This window comes from Cephus cinctus, unplaced genomic scaffold (genome assembly GCF_000341935.2).
Source record: "Cephus cinctus unplaced genomic scaffold, Ccin1 Ccin1_scaffold0564, whole genome shotgun sequence".
NCBI classification, from domain to species: Eukaryota; Metazoa; Arthropoda; class Insecta; order Hymenoptera; family Cephidae; genus Cephus; species Cephus cinctus.
In genome coordinates, this window is record NW_014333216.1 from 987888 (window position 1) to 1002271 (window position 14384).

Sequence of the window (14384 nt, forward strand, 5' to 3'; positions counted from 1 at the left end):
TGCTAAAGAGTTTGATTATGGGTTTAGTTAACTTTGTATTTTATAGTTACATTTATACACAATTTTCATTCGACTAGTTATTTACATTATCGGTAAAAGGTACTATTAATTGCTCTGATCAATATTTTTCGTTCGATTTTTTATAACATTTGTGAGGAAAAATTCGCCTGCTTTGTAAGAAGATCGAACGAGTGGTCCACTAGCAGTGTAAATGAATCCCAGATCATTTCCAAAATTCTCCCAGGACTTAAATTTATCTGGAGTAACATATTCAATAACTTTTAAATGTCTTTTTGTCGGCTGCATATATTGTCCTAGGGTGACTGCTTCTACGCCTGCAGCTCGTAAATCGTTCATGGTCTGCTCCACTTCCTCGTCGGTTTCTCCAAGACCCAGCATTATCGATGACTTTGTTATCAAATCAGGATTTTCAGACTTGGCTGCTTCCAGAACGCGCAGGGACTGTCTATTATAAACCATAATAACGCACTTAGCTAGAAAATCTTCTACAACTATTTATACTTGAAGAAATGTCTTACTGGTAATTTGCACGACGATCCCGAACGAATGGAGTTAGTCGCTCAACCGTTTCTATGTTATGGGCGAAAACGTCAAGCTTCGCCTGCACGACGGTCGACACGCAATCACGATTTCCTCTAAAGTCTGGAACAAGACACTCCACTAGGATATTACTACGTTTCTTGATTTCAATTACTGTTGCTGCTATGTGCGATGCCCCACCATCAGGTAAATCTAAAAAGGAGCACAGAATATTAGAACTTCATGGAAAACGATATTGTTTTTAAGCAAATGTTTGCTACAAACCATCTCTATCTACTGAAGTAAGAACTACATAGTCTAAACCCCAATCTGTTATCGCCTTTGCTGTATTAACAGGCTCCTCAGGATTTGGCGGCGGTGGAATACGTGCAGTTTTTACAGAGCAGAATCTACAGCCTCGGGTACAAGTGTCACCCATAAGCTGCAGAAATATTAAGACTTTGAATTTTATTTATTCCCTTGCTTAAAATGAATACTATGCTTAGAATACAAACCATTATAGTTGCTGTGGCCGTTCCATGAGTGCCACCACCCCAACATTCTCCAATATTTGGACAACGTGCCTCTTCACAAACAGTACTCAATTTTAATTCACGTAACTGATCTTTAATTCTACTATAATTTTTACCCATGGGAATTTCTGTTTTCAACCATGGTGGGAGTCTTAGACGAGACCTATCTCCTTTGTCTAATTTTAATTTACCACCGTATTCAGATGACCGTTCTGTCACAAAGTCCTTCAGCGAAGGACCATTTTCAAGTTTTTCAGAGAAACTTTTGGAGCATTTGGTACACTGTAAAAAGGTTACTAATGTCAATTCTGTAATTAAAACATATTAAGCATGTTTGATATCAATGCTTCTAAAACGTATATTTAATTCATAAAAACTTAAATCCTAATAATCTATGCGTACCTCTGTGTGAAAACTAAAGCCTGCAGGTTTAAAACCTATACTCCTAACAGTGCGCAGCATCCTTATGAATTCAAAAATTTCTATATAAGAAGTAAACAGTAAAATTTAATTTTAAGTCATAATAGATTATGAAAATTATTATTTATCAGTCAGCCATTTTTAAATAACCTTGGGTGACTCAATCACATATTTTTGGACGTAAAATGGTGCCTCTCTTATTATCAAGTGACTTGAAGGTTTGTCTTAAAGATTCAACAAATCGATAAGATTGTCAGTTATAAAAGGACTGTAAAAACTGGACCAAAGTCCTGGTCCAGATTCATAAGCACTATAGGTGTATTCGAAAATGAGACAAGAGCGCCGAGAATATGTGTCTCGATCAAATGCATGCAATAAATAGAGAAGCAACGATGCACTCTGCGCTCTGGATTATTTATTTTCGAACACACCTATAGAACTGCGGAGCACATAAAAAAGCTTGCACGAACGATCCTACATTGTTTAGAATAAAAGTTATGAGCGCATACATCTAGAATAAATGTATGCAATGTATTGCGCTGAATATTTTATAAAAAAGTTAAATAATAAAGTGAATTTATGGTAAACATAATAATTGATAAGGGGAAGACAGACAAGGGTAGGAATAAGTGCAGGAGACAGCTATAAGCTTAATTAACGTCCCAGTGACCCTGATAGTGTTTTAGTTTTAAAAACATCGCGTCAACCACGACCGTCACTGTCCTGATGCTCTTGCAAATAGTTGGGTCAGGTTAGGTTAAGTTAGGTTAAAAACAAACCAATCAGAAAAGAGAATTGTTTGCACCAATAACCAGAATCGAGCGACAAGTAGGAGGGCAAATAAATTCTATTGTATAAACCACGGTCTTACATACAGGTCTTGCAACTCGGCCAATTTTCAGCGGTGGGGGTAGACCTGGTTTTGAAGCACGGCACATTTTAAATTTTAGTCACAAGCGTCGCTGTGATCGAGCGACCCCCTTATCTATCTCACTCTACAGTCAGCTGTGGGAGAGAGAAATAGGAACGGGCCCCTTATCTATCTCACTCTACAATCGGCTGCGGGAGAGAGAAATAGGAACGGATTGCTTGATCGCAACGCCTCTGGTGGTCATGAAGCGAAATGAAAAATGCTTCTAAAAGAAGACTACCCCCTCCAAGGGAGTTGCAAGACCTGTATGTAAGACCGTGGTATAAACACTAGAGGAAATGAAAACGAGGCAGCGGCGATCGTCTGCCAGAACGCATTAGGCCGTATGTGGAGAGGAAAATCGTAAAAACTCGTTGTTTAAAAATATGAAAGATTTGTTTGATTAATTTCAGACGGCAGAATATTTCATCGTCTGTGATTTATAAGGAATTCATTTCGCAGTTTTCTGTCGAAGAAAATACACGTACCTTTATCTTCGTTACCACTATACTTCGGGATACTTCCAATATAAACGTTAAGATGGCTTGATGAATGTGTTAATGCTGTAATATTTAAAATAATACTCGACATTTCTCCAGTATGATGGAGTTGTTTCTCACGGCCAAATTCATGTTAAATGATATTCTACTGCCAGTCAGTGTGTACTATTTGTAAAATGGTATGTAATACTTGGTACTCTTACAACACTAAAACTTTATTAATCTAACCTGAAACCCATGTAATGGACCGTAATTTAATATAATAATTAAATGACATGCCATATGAGATCCTGAGTTATAATGAAATGTCATAGAATGTATGTTCTCTGTTATGTTTCAGGGTGCAAATATTTCTCAGCTAGAAAGAGACATTGGCTCTGATCAGTTCCCTCCAAATGAACATTATTTTGGCCTTGTGAATGTGAGTTTACTATTAATTCATATAGTGGGGAATATATATTCTATTGCTTTATATATATTCTCTATTCACAGTTTGGAAATACTTGCTACAGCAATTCGGTACTTCAGGCATTGTATTTCTGTAGACCGTTTCGTGAAAAAGTTTTGGAGTACAAAGCACGTAATAAGAGAACTAAAGAGACATTGTTAACATGTCTCGCAGATTTATTTTACAGTATAGCAACGCAGAAAAAGAAAGTAGGTTCTATTGCCCCAAAGAAGTTTATTGCCCGTTTACGGAAAGAGAAAGGTGTGTAAATAAATATTTTATCTGTAATTCAATAACTGACAATTCATTATGGAATATGTTGCAGAGGAGTTCGACAATTATATGCAACAGGATGCTCACGAATTTTTAAATTTCTTAATAAACCACATCAACGAGATTATTCTTGGTAATTATGTATATCTGTTATTATTTTATTCATTGTAACATAATCAGTCCTATTTAATTAATTCCAATTCTTCTATTTATAGCAGAGAGAAGCCAAAGCAAACCTGCAGGAAAAGGCGGCTCTGGAGATGCAGGTTCCCCACCGGAGCCAACCTGGGTTCACGAAATCTTTCAGGGTATCCTTACTTCGGAGACTAGATGTCTGAATTGTGAGACTGTCTCCAGTAAGGACGAGGATTTTTTTGACCTTCAGGTTGATGTAGATCAAAACACCTCCATCACTCACTGCCTAAAGTGTTTTTCAAATACTGAAACTCTCTGTAGTGATAACAAATTTAAATGCGATCACTGTAGCAGCTATCAGGAAGCACAAGTAAGTGAAGCAGTGTCATTAAATTCTATTTAATTACAGATTGTATCTGAATAAATTATGAATAATGCTCATCGTTGAATTTAGAAACGAATGAGAGTGAAGAAGCTGCCAATGATATTAGCTCTCCATTTGAAACGGTTCAAGTACGTTGAACAATACAACAGACATATTAAAGTATCTCATCGGGTGGTATTTCCATTGGAGCTTCGCCTCTTTAATACTGTAGGTTCCTTCAATATTTTTAAATATAACACTAATACGCTAAATAATCATATCTAATTGAAAAAATCACACATATGCACTATCCTAAGAAGAGTTTATTTCAGAGTGATGATGCTGTTAATCCAGACCGTCTCTACGACCTCGTGGCTGTGGTAATACATTGTGGAAGTGGTCCAAATCGTGGCCACTATATTTCTATAGTAAAGAGTCATGGTTTCTGGTTACTTTTTGATGACGATATGGTCGATGTAAGTTTAGCAATAGGTTTCAATTACGTCACTATTGATAACCGTAATTAATACTTGCTGTTTTTCTGATTAGAAAATCGATGCGTCGACGATTGAAGATTTCTATGGTCTGACGTCTGATATACAAAAGTCATCGGAAACTGGTTACATTCTTTTTTATCAGTCAAGAGACTGTAGCTAGAAGCAAATGGACAGGGTTTCGGAGCCCCAGGCTCACTCCGAAGGAAGTGATGTTTTGATGTGAGAAGATTTGCTAAATAAGAAGTATATAAAAGAATGGGATTAGAAGAAAGAAAAAGATTATGGCCAAGCCGCGCTGCCGAGGCAGTCGTGTAAGATCTATTTATTTAAAATGATACCCTACAACTAGTCCAAAGCTAAGGTAACCAGCAAGGCAGGGTCCTTACCATCGAGGAAGATAAAATCACAATGGCAAAGCTGTTCAGGATTAATGAGCTTGTGGCACTATCAGAATTTATTTGAATGTAAAATATACGACTGATAATAAAATTATTGTTACAAACAAGCTTAGGTGCGATCGAGCTTATATTTAAAGTGTTGAGTGTGTCCAGCTTTGACCTGCTTTGATACAATGGTATCTAGTGTCAGGACTATATGAGAAGACATATTACAAGGATAGCTTTACAATTGGACCCAGGATATCTATTCTATGTAAATATCGTATTATGTGTAATTAAAGTATTTAAAATAGAATTTTTAATTTAAATATGCCAACAATAATAAAGTATTATGTACTATAAGAATATATTGGATATGTCCTTTTTCCTTACTGCAATACTTTTAGTAACATTGTATAACGCAATCACAGATCTCTGTGGCATTTAGTCATTTTTTTGCAAGGATATTGTAAGGAAGAGTATGAAAAACTAATTGTATAATGTCAAAACGGCTTTATTAGACTTTTAAGCAATGAATTCATATGGAATAGGTGCTAGAAGAATTGGAGCCTCCTGTCCTGACACAATGTGGGCAGGCGATGGCTGTGCAGGTTGTCTCTTGAGTTGCACCTGAATTTTCTTTTCCTTCGCTTCCTTACGCAGACGTTCGTTTTCCTTAACACGCTTCAAGAAGTCCTCTCGGCACTTGGAGTGTGTCAAATGCTCAATCCTCACATTGATACGTTTGGCGATTATGCGACCACGGACACGTTTGTTGACTATCACTCCCAGAGCATGGGGAGTAACATTGAAGACTCTTCCAGTCTTACCATGGTATACCTTGTATGGCATACCCTTTTGGACTGCACCATTGCCTTTGATATCCACGATATCTCCAACTTTGTACACCTTCATATACGTAGAAAGTGGGATTGTTCCATGCTTGCGGAACTTCCTGGAGAACAGGTCGCGCGTTCCACGCCGGTAACCTTTAGAATTCGTCATTCTGTCGGCTTAGACTGTAAAATATAAGAATTTAACGTTAATATTAAATTATAGATCAATGAATAAAATATTTAGATAAATGAAATTATGAATGGATAATCAATTAAGCAAAGTGTAACACTTAAATTGTATAAGAAAATAATTTCCCAATTATTCTATCAATTGGAGTATCTTAGTAAAATAATTTGAAGTAAACTAAAATAACGATAGATAAAAATATCATGAATAATGGTTGAAATACATTAGATTATGTGAAGTAAATACAGTTTCCATCTACGAGCTTTATACACGTGGTGGTAACTTATTGTGGGGAAATTTTTGTATTTCTGAGTGATCTTCTGGAAAATAGTGTTCATTTTATAGATCAACATAAACGTAATTGATGAATTATATTATTTAAAACATCGTCGGAGAACTTTATGCGGAAAATAGTGCGAAATTCACAAGAAAACATGCATTTAACTTACTTCTAGGATCGCCGTGAAAGAAAGAAGGTCTAGATGGCAGATCGCAGTGGCGTCCAATGGCGTCATTCTCGCATTTAGATTATCGAAATACTTAAAAGAATCGATTATCATATCTCGCGTTGCGAGATTTATGAATGCATTTCATCCGTTTTAGGAACACATTTCTCAATTCGAATTAAAAATATAAAAATATTTTATTTTTAAATGCCAATAATAATTATATATTATATGTAGTTTACATAGATGTAACAAAATTACTATATATAAATGAATATATATTTACTTTAAAAGCTAAACGTAGATACAATATATGTCAAATTCGAGGAAGTTTCAAGGGAGTAAAGCTAAAATCGAAAGCGGTGACCCGTATTAACGTCCAGCGGTGAATAAATAATATTAAGAAATACACAAGCTGGACCGGATAAATATAATAATAATAATAATCCCTTTCTTCTCATAAAAATTTGGCAGACCTTCAATTAACTATAAGTTTTCTGTCGAATTGATCAGGTACGCACTAAATCTTTGAACGTTGCTCTTGACCTTAGTTAACAGAAATTGCAGGTCCTAATTGCCTTATGAGCTCGTAGCATTCTTGCAGCCTTTTGCGATCGCCAATTCGTTCCAACGTCTTTGCGGCCTCAACCAACATTCCTGCTCGTTCACCGGGTGAAGCCAAGAGAACTGTGGGTAGGTGTCGACAGGCCAGACAAAGAGCCGCAGCATGCTCACGTTCGCCAGTACCTTGTTCTTGGGAACGATCTTTCCCACAAATAATAGAAGATTTAGAATTTCTGTGCCGAAGACTACGGTCCAGCAAAAACTGTGTGCGCACTGGTGCAGCTCCAGCCATTATTCTCGCTGTGGCTTCGTAGAGGAAAACTCTTGTGAGTACAGACTGCAAACAAGGAAGAATGTAATGGTATCGGATATTTTATTAATGACTAATAATTTTGTAATAACTCACTGGAATCTGTTGACATAATTGACGCAGACATGCGAGATCACGCTGAAAACCAGCTAGAGCCGAATGTCCATAAGTTTTAACATTTTCAGTTTCCAGCTCCTCCCATAAAGATGTTCTTAGCTCCAGAAGCCAGTCACAAATCCATAATTGAGTTAACTGTAATTGAATTGATTATAAGTATCAGATTTATAGATTTTATTATACAATTGCACTACTAGTTAACAGTTAAAGTAAATGTTGTATCACTGCTGAATGGACCAGTCACGGGGTTTACACTGCAGAAGTATTGCATCGTTATTTACATCCATGCAATGCAACTACAATGCATGCCCGGTACAGGCATCATAAATTATTATTTTGTACTAGCACCATACTGATTTTTTTAGATTTTAAATCCTTCATCAGCTACCTACCACTATGTTTTGAGATGATTGCTGTTTGCAATGATAGTAAAACATTGATTGTTCCAAGAAAGTTCCGGCTTGATCTATCAATCTCATTGGCGCTCGCCCACCAGCTCTTTTAGCAGCCTGAAGCACATTGAGAACTGCATGAGGTAGCGGACTACCTTTACCAGATTGCGGACTCTTTTCATAGGGAAATCTACCAACGACTATACTCCAGGCAGCTGTGTCGTCTTCTCCTAATCTCCAACTGGCTGCGACACACATCACAGCACCCCACCATAAGCCAATTTCATCTTCGCATTCTGAGGGGTTAAAGAAAGAAAATTGAAATTAATAGGAAGAAAACATGAAAGATGGAAGACATAACATTGTTCAGGAGGTAAGAATGATTCTTACTGTTGATAGAAAGTTTGTCGACTAAGGAAGAGCTGGATTCTACCTGTGCCGAAGCCACGACTGCTCTAGCCATTTCCAGAACGGCTGAAGCGTGCGAATCTTCAGCTGTTCCAGTAATGAGTTTCAAGCATTGTCCCAGGAGATGCTGCCTGTAAGCTCTTGCAGCAAACGACAGCGGTTGAGTATTACTAGCTTGAGACGAAAATTCATCCTGACATCGAGAATCATACTGCCATTTCTGAGAGTTTAGGAATCTGAATCCTTCAGGACTAGTGAGCCATCTTAGTTTTTCAGGTACAGCACAGGTAGTGAGTACATTTCTGAATTTGGCTAAATAGTGCTTGTACACGAAAGGAAAAGGTAACAGTTTCAAGCACAAGGCAGCATTCGCATACACTTCAGCCAGGTACGTCTTCGGTGCAGTATTTCCAGCTGCTTCAGCGTAGTTCACAGCAGACAGAGCCAAGAATAAGACAGATTCTGTTGAACCGTTAGAGAGTCTTAGACACAGCAAATGTTGATAAACTATCGACAACTCTAAGGCAGATAACTGAGTTTGCTCTCGCTCCGATTTGTCAGCAAAATATTTGCCAAAATGGTTGACGAATTTATCAAGGCGCAGAGTGTGCAACACTTGTCGTACTATCTGCCAAGTAGTTGGCAAAAATGCTTCGTGTCTTGAGGATGGTACAGTTTTACCGAAAAATGCCAAACACTGACGCAAGTCAGAGCAAGCTTGTTCATGATCGTTTCTGGACATATTGAACTCTGCCTGGCGACGCCATCGGCGTACATCCAGGAAGACTTTGCTATCTGATGGTAGAACTGGATCACCGTAGAGTAAAAGTCGACACAGACCACAAAACAGGAGGATTATATTGATCAATCCTAGGAGAACACTACCCCAAATACCAATTTCCGTCTCCGACTGATCTATAGTGGAATGAAAGTTTTAGATTAATACGAAAATATCATCTGCCTTTATATTTCGAATAACTGATTTGTGTTTTATAATATTTACCATTGTAATTAAGAATCGTTCTACCGTCGACGCGGGCGCTGGAATAATCTTTGAAACGTCCTACATTGTTCACCAGGATAGAGAATGGGTTGAATGCGAGAAATACGAAGAGGAAAGCGCAGAGTGTCATCCTCGTGTGATCTCTTAAACCTCGGGTTGAGGATACTGAGTGGTGAAGTGAGTGCAAGCTTTCAGACTCATCTTTAATTGATGATGGGGATGGAGGAGACAGAGGATCAGGAACCGGTGACAAAGATGGTTCACTGGTATCGGAACGTGGTGGTGTCAAAGCATCCATTCTCATTGTCTGCCTATGCGCAGCCATTTTAAGTGACATGTTTTCTGCTTTTAATTTGGCATTGGAATTTTGCAAGAATCTAAAGACAAATAATTTTTTAATATAATGTTTGATCAATTCGATTGAGTGATTTCTTAACGAATATAAACAGTTCTCACCTTATGTAATCAATAGTTTTCCGCAAGATAGCTGACTTATTGAGCTTTGCATCTACTCCAACAATAATATTCTTCAACTCAATGATTTTGTCATTGATAGAAGTACGGTATCTTCTTTCTATTGCATTATGAGCACTACGCTTCACTTCACGAACTCTAGGTACGCCTATATGACTCCCAGTGTTTAAACGATTTATTTGCACCTTGTCAGTATCCAAAACCACTGGTATTCCTGTTAGAGAAAATTAATTGCCTTCTTCATTCAAATAATTATTTTTTTATTTAATATCTTACCAGTAGCAAGAACGGTGCCATTGGCTGTATTAACCAAAGTATGAATCTGATGTGGAACAGGAGAAGATGTGACAGCCTGTGATCCCCTTGAGTAAACAACAGACTCCGACTTTATGAGTTTAGCAGGTAAGAGAAGCTGTCGTTGCTGTGTTGCAACTGGAGCTAAAGTCACAACTGGTTGTTGAACATTGAAATTCATTCCTTGAGGAATGGTATATTGGGAACTAAAGACTGTTGGGGTAGGAGCCACAGAAATCCTTTGTGATTTAACTTGAGGAGTCACAGCCTCTTGATTAACACATGGAACTTGCTGTACAGACTGTACATTAGATTTCAATGGATCAAGAATACTAGAATCCTTAAAATCACTGTTATCTGATGCATTTAAAAATTCATTTGTATCCATGAAATCAAACGGAGACGAGTCATCAAGTTGTCCTGTCATGGACTCTTCCAATTCAGCTATAAGAGTCTCGTCACTGAAGAGATTTTCTGTCTTCAAAAGTTCCGTTTCACAATTCGATAAAAGATCTGGAAAAGGATCAATAAAATTAAATACACCTATTTACCCAAGCAGACTACAACCATAACTAAAATTTCTTTTAAGTACTTAAATAGATGAAAAACAATTATTTCTACTTTAAAGAGAAACAGTGGAACATAGGAAAAAATTCTTTAAGAATCCAGTCCAGATTGCATTAAAATTATTACTGTTTCGCATAAATGAAGCTTTCAAAAGAAGCGAAACAGTTAACATTTTTATAGTGTCGCAATTCTATAAATTGCAATTTGCAGATAGAATTCGTCAGGAAAGCCAGAGACATACCATCGAATCCAGTCATTTCGTTCAAATTAAAGCTGTCACTAGTTGGGATATTGGTAAAATCATTTTCCTGGCCGGGTGGAACCCAGCTACCAGGTTCGGCCATTCGGAGTAGTTTTATCCTCTACTCGTTGGGCTTTCCTATATTTCATTAAATATTATCTCACCGAGTCAACACTTCACGCACGATGTGTCAAAACGTAGTAACCAAAAATTACAAATGATCGTGCCACTGCATTCTCGCCAATCAGGAGCAGCCTGAAGATCGGATGATTTTACGTCATTCAATGTTTTAGCAAAATCATCTTTACTTACCCGTGATATCAACTGCATCCCTAGGGGAAAATGGCAAAAAATGAATTTAGTGATATTTCATACCAACATCAAAACTTCACATTTTCTAAATTTCAAACGAATTATTCACGCATCAAGAATATCATGTTTGGAGGAAATAACTACAATGATAATCTTTGTTTTGTTAAAAAGGTGTAAAGAACCAAATAAAATAAAAGAATTTCTTTAGAAAACTTTTTCAATATTTAGTTTATTCTATCACTACAGATTTGAATTATAAAACGTCAGACACCAGTAATCAACATTTCATATAGTCACATCAAAGAGTTTTCTAAATAATTTATTCCAAAGTATGTTACAGAAGACTTAAATGCCTAATGCACTTTATTTTTTCAATACATCAATAAAAGTCTGTCTTGGCAGAGCAATATTGCCCACCATTCGCAATTTTCTTTTGCCCTCTGCCTGTCTTGCTAATAATTTCATTCTTCTTGTAATGTCTCCGCCATACTAAAGCAATAAAAGCATAAATAAACAAGTTGTAAATGTATAAGTATTATGTAGGAGATTTTAATAAAGAGGTCCAGTTCCCGTGTGTTAGGTGTCAAATGAAATGTACTGCATTCTAATTCTTTTCAGAACTTCTATGCTTATTTAAAGTTATCTCCTGTGCCCGCAAACCATTGCACACGAAGTCCCATAAAATTATACCCTCTTTACTAGTATCTCCTTGGCCCTAGTATATATTAAAAAATATTACCAGTTTGGCTGTCACGTCCTTCCGAAACGCCTTTAATGTCTCTCTAGCCATAATTTTCGAACCTACTGCAGCTTGTATAGCTATTTGAAATTGTTGTCGTGGTATAATATCTAATAATCTTGTACACATTCTCTTTCCCATTTGAGCAGCTTTGGAGCTGTGAACTATCGTACTTAGTTCTTCAACCTCCACACCATTTAAAAGAATATTCAGCTAAAGAACATATAACAGTATAATTTTCATGAACACATATTGCACAACTTTTCTAGTAGTATGCCATGCAAATGTCTTAAGTCACCTTTACTATAGAAGATGGCTGGTATCCATAATCTTCATAATCGAAACTAGCGTAGCCTGAGCTCATAGATTTCAAAGAGTCGTGAAAGTCAACTATGATCTCGTTAAGTGGTAAAATAAATTGCAGCATCACACGTTCATTATCAACATTCATTGTAGATTTCTCAACACCCCTACGCTCCATGCACAGTGATATTACACCACCGACAAATTTATCTAATACAAACAGTGAAGAAACAATAAAGACATAAAAACTGCATAATTCTTGATTAATGCTACAATAGAGATAGAATAGGATAACAATGTATACCTGGTGTTATTATAGTACCCATAACCATTGGCTCATAAAATTCGGTAACTATCACAGGGTCTGGAAAGTGTGCCGGATTATTAAAGAATATTTCATCAGACCCGTATTTAATAATATTTTTTCGTCCAACGATCTTCGCCTTGTATGTAACTCCTGGTGCTGTGAGAATAGGCTCAGCGTCATACTCCTGTTCTAATCTCTGTGTGAAAACTTCCATATGAAGCAGTCCCAAAAATCCTAATCTCCATCCACGTCCCAACGCCGGACTGCAACAGATACACGTTAAGAAGAACTGAATACAATATAGATAATAATACGTACAACTAAAGTTATTGTATTATAAAATGGGAAACTGTTTAACAGTATTATATAATTCACCTGGACTCAGTAGTAGCAGTCACTGCGCTGTCATTAAGAATTAACTTCTCAATAGCATTTTTCAGATCAGGCAACTGTGATTGATCTGCTGGATAAATTCCGGCAAACACCATAGATTTAGCTGGTTTGAATCCTGGTAGCGGCTCAACTAAAGCTTCCTTCAAGTGGATTGTATCACCCATATGGGCTTCTGCTGATGACCTCATATTACATGCGATGCAGCCGACCTGGCCTGCGATTCTACATATGTATACAAAGTAAAGCATACTACAATAATAAAATAAGTAAATTAACCAAATAAGGTAAAGTATTATTAACTTACAAAGATTTGACATTCTGTTCCTCTGGTCTTAACAATGCAAGGCTCTTTACTTCATAGGATTTTTTAGTATGTACAAATGAGATATATTGTCCGACAGATACGGAACCTTCTCTGATCGAGACCAAAGAGACAGCTCCTTTATAGCGATCATACCAGCTATCAAATAGTAAAGCCCTGAATGGCTTCTGCCTATCCACTACAGGAGGTGGAATTCTTTTGACAATAGCTTCCAGAACTTTGTCAACTCCCATTCCAAATTTTGCAGAAATTTTAAGGATATCTGACTCTTCGATATCAAACAGTGTATTAAGTTGCTTCGCAACTCTTTCTGGGTCAGCATTTTTTAGATCCACCTTTAGTAAAAATGTTATCAATAGACATTTTGATTACAGATGTTCAACACTGAACAAAGATTAGCAAATATACCTTGTTTATCAATGGAATGACAGTTAAATCCTGTCCAAAAGCTAGGTAAAAATTTGCAACAGTTTGTGCTTGAACACCATCATTAGCATCTACTAACAATAATACACCTTGACAGACACTCAAGGACCGTGATACTTCATTACTAAAGTCAACGTGTCCTGGAGTATCAATCAAATTTAATAGATACTCTACTCCATCATATGTATAATTTAATGACGCTGTTTGAGCTTTCACTGTTATCCCACGATCTTTCTCAACTTGCAGTTTATCTAAGACTTGAGCTCCGGAATTAGCACGTATTGCTCCTGTCATTTCCAGAAGACGATCAGCAAGTGTACTCTTCCCATGGTCAACATGAGCTATTATACTGAAGTTACGTATATTTTCAACAGGTGTTTCATATTCCTTCGAAGCAGTGCAATAGAGTTTCTTATAAATAATTTTGATGAAACTGAAAAAAAAACATGATTTATACGAAGTTAAACTGATATATATCTTTTTATGTATGCAAATACACTCACCTTGTACTTTTAATATTTTGATTATTGAAATAAGCATTTTTCAAACGATTTCCCAGCAAACAGCAAACTGTATACCGGACAATCATTCTAAATCCTCAGATTTTTAAGTCATGAATGATTAGAAATTATAACCTGAATAATCAGTCGAAAATTGTTATTTTTTGTTAGGTTATGTTATTTCTAAATAAGAATTCTAAAATCTCTCATTATTTTAGCAGCTACGTCTATGACGTGCGATTTGAG

The 14384-nt window shown here is 36.7% G+C and overlaps 5 protein-coding genes across 8 annotated transcripts; 1 reads left to right on the forward strand and 4 right to left on the reverse strand.

The window, feature by feature from the left end:
- Positions 1-15: 15 nt before the first annotated feature.
- On the reverse strand, positions 16-2358 carry LOC107268497 (lipoyl synthase, mitochondrial). 3 transcript variants are annotated; one of them, XM_025085843.1, is made up of 6 exons: positions 2299-2358; positions 1476-1555; positions 1056-1355; positions 826-982; positions 540-753; positions 16-466 (listed from the first exon to the last, which is right to left on the reverse strand). In XM_025085843.1, the coding sequence occupies exons 2-6, from the start codon at positions 1533-1535 to the stop codon at positions 106-108; spliced, it is 1092 nt and encodes a 363-aa protein (XP_024941611.1). In that variant the 5' UTR covers positions 1536-1555; positions 2299-2358; the 3' UTR covers positions 16-105. The 3 variants fall into 3 exon arrangements, with proteins under 3 accessions (XP_024941611.1, XP_024941610.1, XP_015596808.1); XM_025085842.1 differs by having other exon boundaries at positions 2273-2346; XM_015741322.2 differs by lacking the exon at positions 2299-2358 and adding an exon at positions 1644-1844.
- A 326-nt stretch (positions 2359-2684) lies between these two features.
- On the forward strand, positions 2685-5363 carry LOC107268496 (ubiquitin carboxyl-terminal hydrolase 46). 2 transcript variants are annotated; one of them, XM_025085840.1, is made up of 8 exons: positions 2685-3082; positions 3244-3324; positions 3396-3612; positions 3677-3757; positions 3840-4129; positions 4214-4351; positions 4444-4599; positions 4673-5363. In XM_025085840.1, the coding sequence occupies exons 1-8, from the start codon at positions 3041-3043 to the stop codon at positions 4778-4780; spliced, it is 1113 nt and encodes a 370-aa protein (XP_024941608.1). In that variant the 5' UTR covers positions 2685-3040; the 3' UTR covers positions 4781-5363. The 2 variants fall into 2 exon arrangements, with proteins under 2 accessions (XP_024941608.1, XP_024941609.1); XM_025085841.1 differs by having other exon boundaries at positions 2689-3082; positions 4456-4599.
- A 132-nt stretch (positions 5364-5495) lies between these two features.
- On the reverse strand, positions 5496-6624 carry LOC107268504 (60S ribosomal protein L21). The gene is made up of 2 exons (XM_015741330.2): positions 6470-6624; positions 5496-6016 (listed from the first exon to the last, which is right to left on the reverse strand). Exon 2 carries the CDS (start codon positions 6000-6002, stop codon positions 5523-5525), a length of 480 nt encoding a protein of 159 aa, XP_015596816.1. The 5' UTR covers positions 6003-6016; positions 6470-6624; the 3' UTR covers positions 5496-5522.
- A 99-nt stretch (positions 6625-6723) lies between these two features.
- On the reverse strand, positions 6724-11068 carry LOC107268492 (sterol regulatory element-binding protein 1). The gene is made up of 8 exons (XM_015741314.2): positions 10837-11068; positions 10011-10541; positions 9717-9948; positions 9261-9637; positions 8240-9172; positions 7850-8145; positions 7437-7592; positions 6724-7367 (listed from the first exon to the last, which is right to left on the reverse strand). The coding sequence occupies exons 1-8, from the start codon at positions 10937-10939 to the stop codon at positions 7014-7016; spliced, it is 2982 nt and encodes a 993-aa protein (XP_015596800.1). The 5' UTR covers positions 10940-11068; the 3' UTR covers positions 6724-7013.
- Positions 11069-11438: 370 nt separating this feature from the next.
- On the reverse strand, positions 11439-14360 carry LOC107268484 (translation factor GUF1 homolog, mitochondrial). The gene is made up of 8 exons (XM_015741297.2): positions 14142-14360; positions 13621-14071; positions 13195-13547; positions 12873-13112; positions 12495-12760; positions 12186-12400; positions 11888-12100; positions 11439-11637 (listed from the first exon to the last, which is right to left on the reverse strand). Exons 1-8 carry the CDS (start codon positions 14225-14227, stop codon positions 11512-11514), a joined length of 1950 nt encoding a protein of 649 aa, XP_015596783.1. The 5' UTR covers positions 14228-14360; the 3' UTR covers positions 11439-11511.
- Between the last annotated feature and the right edge of the window lie 24 nt (positions 14361-14384).